A 15,200-nucleotide genomic window follows, 5' to 3' on the forward strand; every position below is an offset into this window, starting at 1 on the left:
AGCTGCAATGAAGACCCAGCACAGCCAAAGTAAAAACAAGGCAAAAACAACAACAATAAAATCCTGGTTGTGGCAGTGTTCTAGGGCTGTGTCACAAAGTATGCCAAACCAGCGGGCTTAAACAACAGAAATGAGTTGTCTGACAGTTCCGCAGGTTGCAAGTCCAAATTGGGCCGTTGGCAGGAGTGGGTCTCTCCAAGAGCTGTAGGGGAAGATCTGCTGCAGGTGGAGGGGGCAATTTCTTCACTACATATACACTAGGTAGGTACCAGGTAGGTGCTTGTCAGGAACTCCGATCCTGGCTCTGCTTAGCCACAGCAGCACGAGGCAGCTTGAGGGGTTGTCGTGGACCTGTTGGCAGGAGGACTGGAAGCTGGTTCATATATTTGCTCAGCCCTGGACCCACCGCTTGGCCACAACCCTTCCGTGTTAGGGTCCAGGTCATGGTTCACCCCTTCCCGCTTATTTCATTCAATGGTGACACGCTTTCTTCAGGACTTCCTACTGCACCAGCGGGGCTTCCCCGGTGGCTTACTAGTAAAGAACCCACCTGCCAATGCAGGTGGGTTCGATCCCTGATCTGGGAATATCCTCTAGAGAAGGAAAGGGCAAGCCATTCCATTATTCTTGCTTGGAGAATCCCATGGACAGTGGAACCTGGTGGACTATAGTCCTTGGGGTCACAAAGAGTCAGACACAACTTAGGGACTGAATAACAGCAATTGCGCCAGCCTGGGCAGCTCATCTCACCCAGAGATTTCCATCAGAAGCGTGTCAACAAGAAAGTTCAAATTAGGCTCTAGCTCAGCGCTGTGGAATTAGAATCGGTGAGCCTGGGTCCTGGCATCTGTTTATTATTTTCTCCATGTGATTCTCAGCTGAAGGGATTGTATTGACAAAGCACTTTCATTTCACACTGCAGTACAGTTATCTTAAACTGCATTCATAGGAGGGAGAGAGAAGAGGAGAAGTGATAGTTCTGCTTTTCCCCCTGAATACACTGTTACTGAACAAATCTTGAGTCTGCTCACATGCACACAGTAAAGCCAGTCTCCTGACACTGGGTCGTGAGGAAGGAAAGTGGAACAAAGTGACAAGCAAGGAGTCCAGGCAGCTAATGGTCAACAGGCCCCAACTCCCCCAGTGAATTTCAGGGAAGAGTTTTTAAAGATGGGGTGTGATTGTTGGTGGGAATAAGGTGCAGCCACTATGGAGGATAGTGGGGAAGGCCCTTAAAAAACTGAAAATAGAGCTACTATGTGATCCAGCAATCCCACTCCTGGGCATATATCAGGAGAAACCCATAACTCAAAAAGATACAAGCATCTCTATGTTCATAGCCATGTTATTTACAGTAGCCAAGACAGAGAAGCAACTTACACGTCCGTCAACAGGTGAATGGATAAAGTTGATGTGGTGCATGTACACGATGGAACGTTAGGAAACCTTTAGAAAGAATGAAACAACGCCACTTGCAGCACCATGGGTGGAGCTAGATATCATGGTACTAAGTGAGGTAAGTCAGAAAGAGAAAGTCAAGTGAAATATGGTCTCATTTCTATGTAGAATCTTAAAAAATGATACAAATGAACTTATTTACAAAACAGAAATGGACTCACAGACATAGAAGACAAATTTATGGCTAAGTTCAGTTCAGTTCAGTCGCTCAGTCGTGTCTGACTCTTTGTGACCCCATGAATCACAGCACGCCAGGCCTCCCTGTCCATCACCAACTCCCGGAGGTCACTCAGACTCACGTCCATAGAGTCAGTAATGCCATCCAGCCATCTCATCCTCTGTCGTCCCCTTCTCCTCCTGCCCCCAATCCCTCCCAGCATCAGAGTCTTTTCCAATGAGTCAACTCTTCACATGAGGTGGCCAAAGTACTAGAGTTTCAGCTTTAGCATCATTCCTTCCAAAGAAATCCCAGGGCTGATCTCCTTCAGAATGGACTGGTTGGATCTCCTTGCAGTCCAAGGGACTCTCAAGAGTCTTCTCCAACACCACAGGTCAAAAGCATCAATTCTTCGGCGCTCAGCCTTCTTCACAGTCCAACTCTCACATCCATACATGACCACAGGAAAAACCATAGCCTTGACTAGACGGACCTTCGTCGGCAAAGTAATGTCTCTGCTTTTCAACATGCTATCTAGGTTGGTCATAACTTTTCTTCCAAGGAGTAAGCGTCTTTGAATTTCATGGCTGCAGTCACCATCTGCAGTGATTTTGGAGCCCCCCAAAATAAAGTCTGACACTGTGTCCACTGTGTCCCCATCTATTTGCCATCAAGTGATGGGACCAGATGCCACTATCTTGGTTTTCTGAATGTTGAGCTTTAAGCCAACTTTTTCACTCTCCTCTTTCACTTTCATCAAGAGGCTTTTTAGTTCCTCTTCAGTTTCTGCCATAAGGGTGGTGTCATCTGCATATCTGAGGTTATTGGTATTTCTCCTGGCAATCTTGATTCCAGCTTGTGCTTCTTCCAGCCCACCGTTTCTCATGATGGACTCTGCATAGAAGTTAAATAAGCAGGGTGACAATCTACAGCCTTGATGGACTCCTTTTCCTATTTGGAACCAGTCTGTTGTTCCATGTCCAGTTCTAACTGTTGCTTCCTGACCTGCATGCAGATTTCTCAAGAGGCAGGTCAGGTGGTCTGGTATTCCCATCTCTTTCAGAATTTTCCACAGTTTCTTGTGATCCACACAGTCAAAGGCTTTGGCATAGTCAATAAAGCAGAAATAGATGTTTTTCTGGAACTCTGTTGCTTTTTCCATGATCCATCGGATGTTGGCAATTTGATCTCTGGTTCCTCTGCCTTTTCTAAAACCAGCTTGAACATCAGGAAGATCATGGTTCACGTATTGCTGAAGCCTGGCTTGGAGAATTTTGAGCATTACTTTACTAGCGTGTGAGATGAGTGCAATTGTGTGGTAGTTTGAACATTCTTTGGCGTTGCCTTTCTTTGGGATTGGAATGAAAACTGACCTTTTCCAGTCCTGTGGCCACTGCTGAGTTTTCCAAATTTGCTGGCATATTCATGGTTACCAAAGGGGAAATGTGAGGGGTGGAGAGACAAATTAGGAGTTCGGGGTTAACATATACACATTATGACATATAAAATGGACAATCAGGACTTTCCCAGTAGGCCAGTGGTTAAGACTCTTCACCCCCAGTGCAGGAGGTGCGGGTTTGCTCCCTGGTCAGGGAATGACAATTCCCGCATGCCGCACGGTAAGGCCGAAACAATAGGCAATCCTCAAGAACCTACTCTACAGCACAGGGAACTCTACGCAATATTCTGTAATAACCTAGGGAGTTTCTTGGTGGCCTAGTGGTTAGGATTCCAGGCTTTCACCACTGTGGCCCAGGTTCAGTCCCCGGTCAGAGAACTGAGATTCCACAAGCTGCACAACACAGGGGGAAAAAAAAATCCTGTAGGGGAAAAGAATCTGAGAAAAAGAATAGATATATATAAATGTATAACTGAAACATAGACAACATTATAAATCAACTATACTCTAATATAAAATTTAAAAATTTAAGTGAAGGAAAAAGAGTCAGGGAGGGGTGATTGTGGGGTTGTGTGATTAGCTTGTGGACCTTCCTCTGATTGGCTGGTGTTGAGGTAACCAGGAGTCAACATCATTAACCTTCTGGTTCCTGCTGGTCTGGAGTCTACATGCTTGTAACTTCTTCCACCTGATGGAGTTTTCAGTATCTGTGAAACACCTCACAGGGCTTGGCCCAGAATATTATCTATACCCCTTGAGGAGGAACTAAAGGACACTGGCTTTGTTTAATGGCTAAACTATTATTATTTTGTCTCTTTTTGGCTGTTTTTCTTTCTTTATGCATGTTCTCACTTCTTTGATTAGCTTTATTCTTTGGAACTTGGAGAAGGCCTAGGAGGCTAAAATTTTCTAACGACAAAATGCAGGGGAAGACAGGAGGAGAATTCATCCCAGAAGACCCTGAGGTTCTGCTTAGTTACAGCAGCAGATTCAATCTGGGTTGTTTATGCCATTTTTGGTCAACATAGCAACAGACCCCCCACAATTGTAACCTGATTGCGCAAGGTGGGCAGGAGAAGATTGGATTATGCAAATCCAGATTTGAAGATTAGATTAAACAATCAAGGCATTTTGCTGTTCATAATAGGAAGACAGAAAACCAATCTTCTAATATTTGAAAGCTTGTTAACCGGGAGAAAGAGTGAATTTCTGTTTTGTTATGGAGAGACCTAATCAGCGTTGATGGGCAGATGCAAACCTGAACTCATTTGCCTCCTAACAATTGAACATCGTCCACAGCAGAAGGACACAGGTCCTCAAGCAGCCATGCTTCTCCCAGCAGTGCCCAAGTGAGGAGAACCAGTCCAGTGGCAGCTGCGGAGGAACTCAGACATGGTTTGCACGGCCTCTGAGACCTAGTCCATCTCAGAAAGTCGTGGAGAGCAACCCAGGGAGACGGTCTCCACACCTTCGATGAACTGCTCTGACTCTAGATGACCAACTAGAAACACGTAAGTGATCAAAATACAAAATAAAACTTTGGGCACATCCTGAACAACAGAGGTACTTCTCATCAAAGTCCAAACGATGATTCAAAAGCAGGGCTCAGAGCCAAAGTTGTGAAACAACCCAAGTGTTCGTTGACAGATGAATGGGTAAAGAAAATGTAGTGTGTATGTTGATACAATTAATCCATAAAAGGGAAGGAAACTTTGAAAATCTATACAGAGAGCATTCATTTATTTATTTAATGATATTTGATATTTCTTTTTACATACAGTGAAAATTCGATAATTCCACTTTTAAGAGGAAGAGTTAGTATTTCTCTGTAGAAACAAGTTTCAGCAGGAGAGGCATAAGGGGCTTCCCCGGTGGTGCTAGCGGTAGAGAACCTGCCTGCCAAAGCAGGAGATGGAAGAGGTGCAGGTTCGACCCCTGGGTCAGGAAGGAGGGCGTGGCACCCCACTCCAGTATTCTTGCCTGGAGAATCCCATGGACAGAGGAGCCTGGTGGGCTGCCGTCCATAGTGTTGCAAAGAGTCGGACACAACTGAAGTGACTCAGAATGCCCGCGTGCAGAAGAGGCGTACGCATGCGCAAGGACACAGAGGCTACAGGACTACAGCCCTCCAGCCTCCCCCATGTCTGATCCCCCGAAGAGACCTGCTGGTTCTTCCTCCAGATGCCTGGAACCTGATGACTTCTCTCCATCTTTTCAGACATCCCCTTTCTGGACTTACCCAGCCCCCAACTCCTAACCACATCTGGGTCTCCCTAGTTCCAACTCTTGCTGAGTCTCCACCCCATTTTTTCACATCTTGTGGGGTCTCAGTTCCCCATCGAGGGGTTGAACTCAGCCTCAGCAGTGAGAGCACCGAGTCCTAACCGCTGGACCACCAGGGGGTTCCCTCCACCCCACCCATTAACACAGCAGGCGTCATTAATTTTTTCCCTTTTGATGCAAATTGGACCATGGCTCCTCTCCTTCACTGGTTTCCCATTGCACTTAGGATACATCAGAACGACCTCAGAGCCAGAGTTTTCTTTCCTTCTTGCCTATTGTGTTCCATCCACACCAGCTTTGGGGGTCTAAGAAGGAAATTTTGATTTAGGCTACCACAAGGGTGAACCTTGAAGATGTTACACTCAGTGAATCAGCCAGATACAAATGGACAAATGTTATACAACTCCACTTCTATGAACTCCCTAGAGGGGTCAGATTCAAAGAGACAGAAAGTAGAAGGATGGGTGCCAGGAGCTGGAGGCAGAGGATGGGGCGTTAGTGTTTAATGGGGACCAAGTTTCAGTTTGGGAAGATGAACACATTTTGGAGATGACAGTGGCAATGGCTGCACAAAACAGAAGTGTCTGATACACTCAACTGTGCCCTGAAAGAGGGCAAGCCCGCTGGGAAGGGATGAACAGGGAATCCAACACCTGAAGAATGGTTTTGGGGGATGGTCAGGAGTTGGGTCAGTAGCAGGAGATACAATTTCCCCTTAATCTCCAGGAGAAGTGGACGCCTCGGTCAAAGTTACTTGTGTTTTTCTTCAAGCTGGTTGCCAGATTGGAATGACCAGTGACATCAGAGGCTTCTGACCTTCCTGATTGGAAGAGCAGACTCCCATAGTGCTCGATGGTCGAGGTGGGCAGCAGCATCTCCCGGAACATCCTCCCCTCCCAGTTCATCCTCAGCTTGAAGAAGGGACACCACGCTTGCGTTTGGCCAGGATCCAGAAGAGCTAAGACAGAACAGAGTCTAGGTTGCGTGGAAGAAGTGTTCGGGAGAAATCATGGCCAGTTGTTGCCTGAATTCCCAGTTTGAGGACCAGAGACCCCAGTCCAGCTCTTTGGGGCTCCCCATGGTGATGTTTGTCAGTGAAGAAAGCCCAGGACCCTCAGGTGAGCGAGCTGGGCATGAGAAGGAATTTCAGGGGCTTAACACTGGGGAGGAAGGGGTACAGAGGTGAGGAAGGAGCTCCTGTCTAAGGTGCGTGTGGAAGGAAGGAGATACTCAGAAAGTCAGAGGCTTGGGGAGGAGAGGACAGGAGCTGGAGACACAGAAAACCTGGGAAGCAAGAAAGGAGGTTAGGACCTGAGATCCAACGGTGAAAGAAAGGAAGAGGGGAAACAAAGAGAGGGTTCCTTTTTTTTCCTGAGTGGGAGAAATTGTTTCTCTGGTGAGTCGGTGGTAAAGAATTCGCCTGCCAATGCAAGAGACTTGGGTCTACTCCTGTTTCTTGTCTGAAAATCCCATGGGCAGAGAAGCCTCATGGACTACAGTCCATGGGGTCACAGAGAAACATGAGTTGGTGACTAGAACAACACAGTGGGAGAAATTACTTGCCATGAGGCAGAGATTTTCAGGCTGGGAAACTGGAAAAATGGCCCCCAAAATGGAGGGAGGGGTAGATGGATGTCGACAGACAAAGGTGGAAAGGACAACAATCTACGAGACTGGAGAGGCCGGATGGGGAGAGCTGGGGATGGGGGTGGGAAAGGTTTAGGGGTTGGGGAACCAGCGGCTGATTCCAAAGACAAAAGCTTCCCATCAAAAGCTTCCTAACCCTCTTTTCCTTTCTCAGCCCTCTGGGCCAGCTCCGGGTCCCTGCCTTGGCGCCCTGGCTATAAGAGGAAGTGGTCAGCGGCATTTGGAGCAGAGGTGGAGGACGAGGCCCAGGACAGCTGGATCGTGAAGTCGCTGAGTGGGCTCAGGATGAAGTTGAAGAAACAGCCGGTGTTTTTGGTGCTGCCTGAACACCACATGGTCTTCAACAAGATGCTTGGTAAGGACCCTTCCCCATCAGCCCTGCAACCTCCTGTTCTATAATTAAAAAAAAAAAAAAAAACAACTTCTAATGACTACATTTTTCCAAGGGAGAGGAATTCCCTGCTAGCTGATGAGCTCTCAGTCCCTGGGGAACTCGGTACTGATCACTCACCAGGGACACTTAGGAATGAGGCAGGATTAGATTAGACTTAGAAATGATACTGATGGCTCAGTGGTAAAGACTCTGCCTGTAGTGCAAGAGACGCAGGTTCAATCCCTGGGCTGAGAAGTTCCCCTGGAGAAGAGAAAGGCTACCCACTCCAGTATTCTTGCCTGGAGAATCTCATGGACAGAGCGTGGTGGGCTATGGTCCACGGGGTCGCAAAGAGTCAGACACGACTGAAGCGACAGAGCGCAGCAGAGCAGAGATCAGTCTTGGAAACGACAGTCTTGTAAGATGAGGTTAATTTGGTAGCTGCACCCCTGAGAATTCTTAGCCCTCACTGAATCTAGGCTGTTTGAATCTACGTGCCTGACATGACTGTCAGGTGAGAAATTGTGATAACTTAATGGCTTCTGCAGTGGTACGTGCTCGCATAATGAAGGGGCACCCCTTCTCATTTGCCACCCCTAGAAGGGGAGTCACCCCCTTTCCTCATCCAGTGAAAGGTCTTCCCTCCCCCTACCCTGAGTCACATCCCAAAATTTCCCTATTGGAGGCATCGTTCTCCCTCTTTGTTCTGGAATGTTCTCCTGGCAGCCCTGTTCCTGTTGTCTAACATCTGCCCTCTTTTCACAGAGGATCGTGTCATTAAGAGATTCCTGGCCTGGGACAGAAACCTGAAGGTATCTGACAAGGTGAGTCATCCACTGAGAGGGATTTCTGCTCCAGCACCTGTCTGGGGTGGGGTGGGGTGGGGGTACTCTCTAAACCCAGATTTCCACTCCCCTTTCCAACCTGATGCCTTGTCAGCAACTCCCTCCGGGGGCCTGGAGGTGTCCTCTGGGGTTTAAGCCCCAGGCGAGCTTACTTGGTGGTCACCTAAGTCCCCCGCTCTGCTCAGAGGAGACTCATCTTTGCTCCAGCTCATCAAAAACCATCCAGTGCTGGCTGCCCTCAAACCCACAGCCCCTGTGCTGGGAGCATCGTGGACTTTCCGTCCTCTCCTCCTCAGAAATAATCAAGCTCACCTAACATGCGGCAGGGGCTCTTCTCCGAGGGGCACCACCCAGTCCCCACCTCCCTCTCTTTGTGGTTGCCGTTTAGCCGCTAAGACATGTTGACTCTTTTGAGACCCCACGGACTGTAGCCTACCAGGCTCCTCTGCTCGGGATTTTCCAGATAAGAATACTGGAGTGGGTTGCCATTTCCATCTCTCATCTTCCCATCCCAGAGATGGAACCTGAGTCCCCTGCGTTGGCATGTGGCTTCTTTACCACTGCACCCCCTGGGAAGTCCTGCCACTCCCTTCTCTGGTTTTGCTCTTCTGGGATGTGATCTCTCTCTGTTTTCCTTTCTGTCCATCAGTATCTCCTGGCGATGGTGATCGCTTATTTCAGCCGAGCCGGCCTCTTCTCCTGGCAATACCGGAGGATCCATTTCTTCATAGCTCTGTGAGTAGCTTGCTCTATCTCCCCATCAATGCTCAGCACCCTGGGAGGGTGGAAGGAGAGGTATGGGGCTCGTCCCTTTCACCTTTTAAAAACAAAAACAAAAACGCCTATTTGTACTGTTTATGGTGGAGTGCTTTCTTTTTGAATTGAAGTATGTTTTTTCCCTTAATATATATATTTAATTGAAGTATGGTTGACTTACCGTGTTTCAGGTGCTCAGCAAGCTTATTCAGTTATACATATACACGTTTTCTCAGATTATTTTCTGTTAAAGGTTATTACAAGGGATTTTGACCATAGTTCCCAGTGTTAGTCACTCAGTTGTGTCCAACTCTGCGACCCCATGGGCTGGGGCCCACCAGGCTCCCGTGTCAACCCCTGTGCTATGCAGTAAACCTTTGATTCCTGTTGCTTGTCTATTTTTTTAATTAGAAATCTAGCATTCTATTCACACTAAGTCAAACAAGTATAGTCAAAATGTCATAAATATTTTGTTAGGCCAAAATTCATAAGTTTTCTAAGATATATATGCATATAATATATATATGTATGTATGCAAAAGCTTTTCCACTACACTTGACAAAGTCTTGAGACAGAACATCAAAAAAACGAAATGAAGAAATTAGAAAACATAAACTAAATGAAATGGGAAGACTGAATATAAAATAGAAAAAGTGAAACTAGATAAAAGTAAAAAATCATATGTATATATATGATCCATATATATATATATATATATATATATACACGAAGTATGTTTTTTATATTGTTGTCAAAACAAACCCTAATATCAGTCAAAAGACGGAAGGAAACAAAGAAATCTTGCTAAGAGGAAAGGAAGAAAGAACTGACAACATCCTGTCCCCAAGTAAACAGGCCTGAGAGTTTCATTTCTGGTTTGAATTCTTCTGTCTCACTCCTTACCATGTTCCATTTTTGGTTTCCCGTGACAAAGGCCACGATTGGGGTCCTCATTACACAGCTGAAATCCGGTATAAAACCCTCCCCACTGATGTTTCTTCCAAGTCTTTCCCAAGCCAGTCGGCTTTATTTGCCTGAATATTCTTCTAAAGACACGGGTATGACCTGTATTCACTGGCTAATTACTCACCAAAATCAAGGCCAGAGTTCAGGTTTGGAAGTCAGCCCTCTCGACAGTTGCCATCACCCTTGCTTACTGTCCGGATTCTTTATTCCTTTGCTTCACTGTTCCCTCCAAATGCCCTTCCCTCTATTTTCTATTTTATATCCTTATGCTTTCTTTCCAGATATCTTTCCCACACACATTTATCTGAAGAAAATGACCTTATCCTTAAGTTGAGTTCAAACACCAAAACCTTCATGATGCCTGAGCTCCCTAATTTCTGAATCCTACTAACACTTTCCTTAAAATCCTATTATAATGTGATGTTTTGCATTATAGTCATTTCTTCTCTCCCCTCCCCCTTCCCCAATCCTGTTACAGTAACCACTGGGGAAGGCAGGTCTTGTCAAAATACCAATGCATTGGTATTTTCCTCAGCACAATTCTTTTTCATTTTGCAACGGTTTGTTATAGTGAGTCTCCAAGGTAATCTGTGTTGCATTTGGTTATAAAACATTCTTCCATTCATTCAGTGAAACCTTATAAAGGGCACCCTATGTGGTTGGGGCTTCCCCAGTGGCACAGTGGTAAAGAATCCACCTGCAATGCAGGAGATTTGGGTTTGATCCCTGGGTCAGGAAGATCCCCTGGAGAAGGAAATGAAAACCCTCTCCAGTATTCTTGCCTGGGAAATCTCCTAAACTGAGAAGCCTGAGAGGCTACAGTCCATGGGGCCACAAAAAGTCAGATACAACTTAGTGACTAAACAACAGCAATGTGCTGGGGGATATGAGGTGATGGGAAGAGAGACTCAAGAAGGGCTTCTGAATTAATGCATCAATAAGAGCCAAGCCCTAAACATATCATTTAGTAGGAAAGGGATGAATGCAGAAATAGATCAGTTCTAGCCCTCAGAAACTGTACATGTACCTACAACCTAGGGAATCAGGTGTATGTACATAAAACCAATGGAAAGGAACAGAGGTTTGGATTTCATCCTCATCAACAAGGTGTGAGAGATGCCCTTCTGAAGGTCCTACCCAGCAGCGGCTCTTTGATGACCGGGGATGCTGGGGAGGGCTGCGCACGTTGTGTGAAGATGCTCAGCCCACATCCTTTCTAGAAAGCTGACCTCAGGCAGAGGCCCTTCCTGTCCTGCTCCTGACAGCCGCCTGATGTCTTTTCAGCTACCTGGCCAGTAAGCTGGAGGAGGACAACCAGGCCCCCAAACAGATCATCTTTTCGTTCCTCTATGGAAGGAACCACTCCCAGCGTCACTTGTTCCACAAACTGCTTTTCCAATTCATCTGTTCCATGAACTGGAAGATGAGGGTCACACAGGAAGAGTGTGAGAAGGTAGGTGGGCTGTGGGGGCTTGGAAGTGAGGGTGGTGAGGAAGGGAGGGATTATGAGGATTGGGGGAAAAAATTGGAGGCTGGACAAGGGGAGGTGAGGGGTCGACTTGGAGAGGCATCATCATTTCAAGGGACTGTTCATCTTTGCAGATCCAAGCTTTTCACCCGAGGCTCTGGGTGTGGGATCGAGATCGTGCCCTCTTGCCCTAGGGGCCCCACAGGACCACGAGGGCCTGAGATCACCAGCCTGAGGAAAGGTAGGTCTGTGTCCTCGCAGATGTAGGCAGAATGATGTGTTGTTCATTGAGGATTCCAATTGTGGACCACCATCACCTTCCATCCTGAACTTAGGCCAGCCGGGCACACAGCCAGATGCTGACTCAGCTCCCAGCTACAGACTGACCACCACACACAGATGCAAGTACAGTGGGGTCCACGGGTGCCAGGCCTCGGGGAAAACTACTTGTCACAGAGGCATGGGTTTGGCTGCAATCATTTCACCCAAAACAATGGGGTCCAAATAACAGCTTTGATGGGATGTTGGTTTTTGTGAAAAGTGAATACTTCTAATTTTTTCCATATATTGTGTTTTGAATTTCTGTTTTTAATTCATCTGTGGCCTTTCATCCCTCTGGGATAGCGACTCTTAGAATCTATCTTCCACAAATTCATTGTCTACAAATAGGATGTTAGACAGAACAGCCTACATGGTCAACAATAAAAGAGAAATTATGACTAGCTTTATTTCATCCAAATTCACTTTCAAATTCCTTATCTCCAGATCACCTGTGGTTATTTCCTCTGACTCACCACTCCTGGACCAGTCACTCCTCTTGTACAATGACACATTTCCCACCTCAAGTTTTTGGTCAAGGGAGTTTATCAGAACCAGTGAAGGTTAAGAAATGCTATCTTCAGCCTGGCTTATTACGATCTACCAGTGGTGTTATAGATGTGGGCAGAGAATTAAGCAAAGGTTTGGCTTAAATTGTAAACTAACTGGCTTAGTCCATTTGAGTTTCCCTAACAAAATACTGCAGACTGGAGATATTCCCTGGAGGTCTAGTGGTTAAGACTCTGTGCTTTCAATACAGGGCACGTGAGTTCAGTCCCTGGTTGGGAAGTTCCGCGTACTTCCGCGTACTTTGGCAGTGTGGCAAAAAAAAAACCAAAAAACAAAAAAAAACTACAGTTGAGTGGGTTAAACACAACAAAAACCATGGGCCCTTTTATAACGGCAGTAGTCTCATTCATGGGGACTCTACACCATGACTTAGTAACCTCTCAAAGATCCCACCTGCAAAAACCGTCACCTTGCTGAAGTTAATCTCTCTGTCATGTCCAACTCTTTGAGACCCCACAGACTGTAGCCCACCAGGTTCTTTTGTCCATAGGATTTCCCAGGCAAGAACACTGGAGTGGATAGCCATTCCCTTCTCCAGAGGATCTTCTTGATCCAGGGATGGAACCTGGGTTTCCTGCATTGCAGGCAGATTCTTTACCGTCTGAGCCGCTGGGGAAGCCCAATACCATCACCTTAAGGTTTATGATTTCAACATAAGTATTTTAGGGGGACACAACATTCAGCCCACGACACTAACCAAGGTTAGGAGTAAGTATTCTTTAAACATTAGGATCCAGGCTTAGGATTAGGGCTCAGGCATCCGGTCTTATGATTCATAATGTTGACTTTTTAGTAATGTTTGTAGCATGGTTGAAAGTTCAGATTCTGAGTGGTGCAAAAGGACCGAGGTGAGTTAAAACTACAGCAGCATTCTCTGAGTGCCAGCTGCCTGAGCAGAATCACCTAGGATCTTGGCCATAAAGCAAATTCCAGGGCCTGACCTTGGGTGTATTCAGTCATTTCTGGAGTTGGGGTTACCAAAGTCCAGAAATCACACTTGAAAACACTGGCTCAGGATTGGGGTTTAGAATGGAGAATTTGAGGTAAATCTGGGATTATTAATTAGCCTAAACTCTGGTTAGAATTGATTGAGAATGTAAATAATACCTTTGTAATAATTTTATTTAGTTATTTATTTTTGTCTGTGCCGGTTCTTTGTCGCTGTGAGGGCTTTTCTCTAGTTGCTGTATGTGGCTTCTCATCGCAGTGACTTCTCTTGTGGAGCACAGGCTCTAAGGTGCTTGGGCTTCAGCAGTTGTGGCACACGGGCTTAGTTGCTCCTTGGCACGTGGGATCTTCCCAGATCAGGGATCAAACTCATGTCCCCTGCATTGGCAAGTGGATTCTTTACTACTGAACCAGCAGGAAAGCTCGTAAATAATCTTTATATCTGGAGAGTCGCCCGTTCGAAATCTGACACCCTAGCTCTCTCACTTCCAGATCACCCAGAGGAGATGAGGATTTTCAAGGGAAAGTCAATTCAGACACTGATGACAGCCACAAGGAAGGACAAGGGAAGCCTCTGTGCAGAAAATGGGAAAGAATCCAGCATCTTCTAGAATGAACTGAAGAGAGTCTTCCGGTCGTACTCCTAGGAGAAGAGTGTGCTTCCAGGAGTCTTTGGCGAGACAATAAGAAATCAGGGTTTTTTTCAGATTCTTTTCTTTCCTAAGGCACCACCCCAATTTTCAGATTAATTCAAATATCCCGAGTTAGATGTTGGTGACCCCATTTTTATACACTAGTTTGCCCTAGTCTAGATTCATTTGAAGGTAAAATGTAAGGGGCTTGGGATAGGAAGGAATTACTTTAAAATATAAAATTAGAGCCATAGCATCATGATAGATGACTCAAAGTTTGCCATCATCACTGGCTTATTTTGAGAATGTTGCCTGTAAAATTATTGTATTTATTTTTATATTTTATTTTTATATATCTACTTTAAATAGTTTTGAAACAGTCTTTGTTTTGAAAACATGTTATTCCTACAAAGTTTTGTGATGAATATTGTAGCTGTTGTGTATAGGTAAATACAATTTTGTATACATTTTCAAGAGGTTTTTGTGTTTTTAATCTATTATATTTACATAATATATCGATTCTACTTATAGCTAGGTGGGTCATTCCTCCTAATTTTTGTAAACATAAATTTTAACTTCTCAAGTTCTTATTATTGAATTATGGTAATTCAGTTGTAATTTTTTTAGCTTGTCTTGAGACGTTTGTATGTAATTTTAGATTATTAAAGAGGATAATGCTGGAAATATAATAAAGATGAAACTCTTTTCACAGTCATGATGTGTGTGGTCATTACCAGTTTGGTTTGCCTGTTTGCAGTCAAACGAAATGTTATGTTGCTTAATGGCGTTGTGATTACCCAACCACATTTCTTAACTCTGAAAAATAATCCTGAATTATTTTCCATGTAGAAAAAGCAATCAAAGATGAGGCAGATCTCACCTCATTCAAAAATTCAATACTGAGAGACAAGTGCTGGGTAAAAGGAAAAACAGCTTTATTGAGGAAGCCGGCAACCCTGCAGAGAAGTTGGCTTCATGTCCCAAAAAACCAACTCTCCCCTCCCCAGGTTTTGCTCTAGGATTGTAAAGGGAGTAGAGGAAGGGGCCACACGCTGAAGAGCGGGTTATGGGGTGAGTGATCAGTTCATGACACTCTTTTCATCTGTTGAAAATTTGAAATGAACACCATCAATCTCCAGGCAGGAAACCAGGAGATTTGCTCTCTCAATGCAAGAGCTGCTGCTGCTGCTGCTGCTAAGTCGCTTCAGTCGTGTCCGACTCTTAGCGACCCCATGGACTGCAGCCTACCAGGCTCCTCCATCCATGGGATTTTCCAGGTAAGAGTACTGGAGTGGGGTGCCATTGCCTTCTCCACAATGCAAGAGGCCTGGGGTTTAATCCCTGGTCAGGGAACTAGATCCCACATGCTGCAACTAAGAG

At 45.6% G+C, this 15,200-nt stretch overlaps 1 protein-coding gene across 1 annotated transcript; it reads left to right on the plus strand.

The window, feature by feature from the left end:
• On the plus strand, positions 6,150–11,546 carry LOC102175356 (speedy protein E4-like). The gene is made up of 7 exons (XM_005698108.2): positions 6,150–6,233; positions 6,334–6,415; positions 7,099–7,299; positions 8,083–8,141; positions 8,812–8,897; positions 11,169–11,337; positions 11,487–11,546. The coding sequence occupies exons 1-7, from the start codon at positions 6,150–6,152 to the stop codon at positions 11,544–11,546; spliced, it is 741 nt and encodes a 246-aa protein (XP_005698165.2).

Source organism: Capra hircus, chromosome 25 (assembly GCF_001704415.2).
Source record: "Capra hircus breed San Clemente chromosome 25, ASM170441v1, whole genome shotgun sequence".
Taxonomy (NCBI): Eukaryota; Metazoa; Chordata; class Mammalia; order Artiodactyla; family Bovidae; genus Capra; species Capra hircus.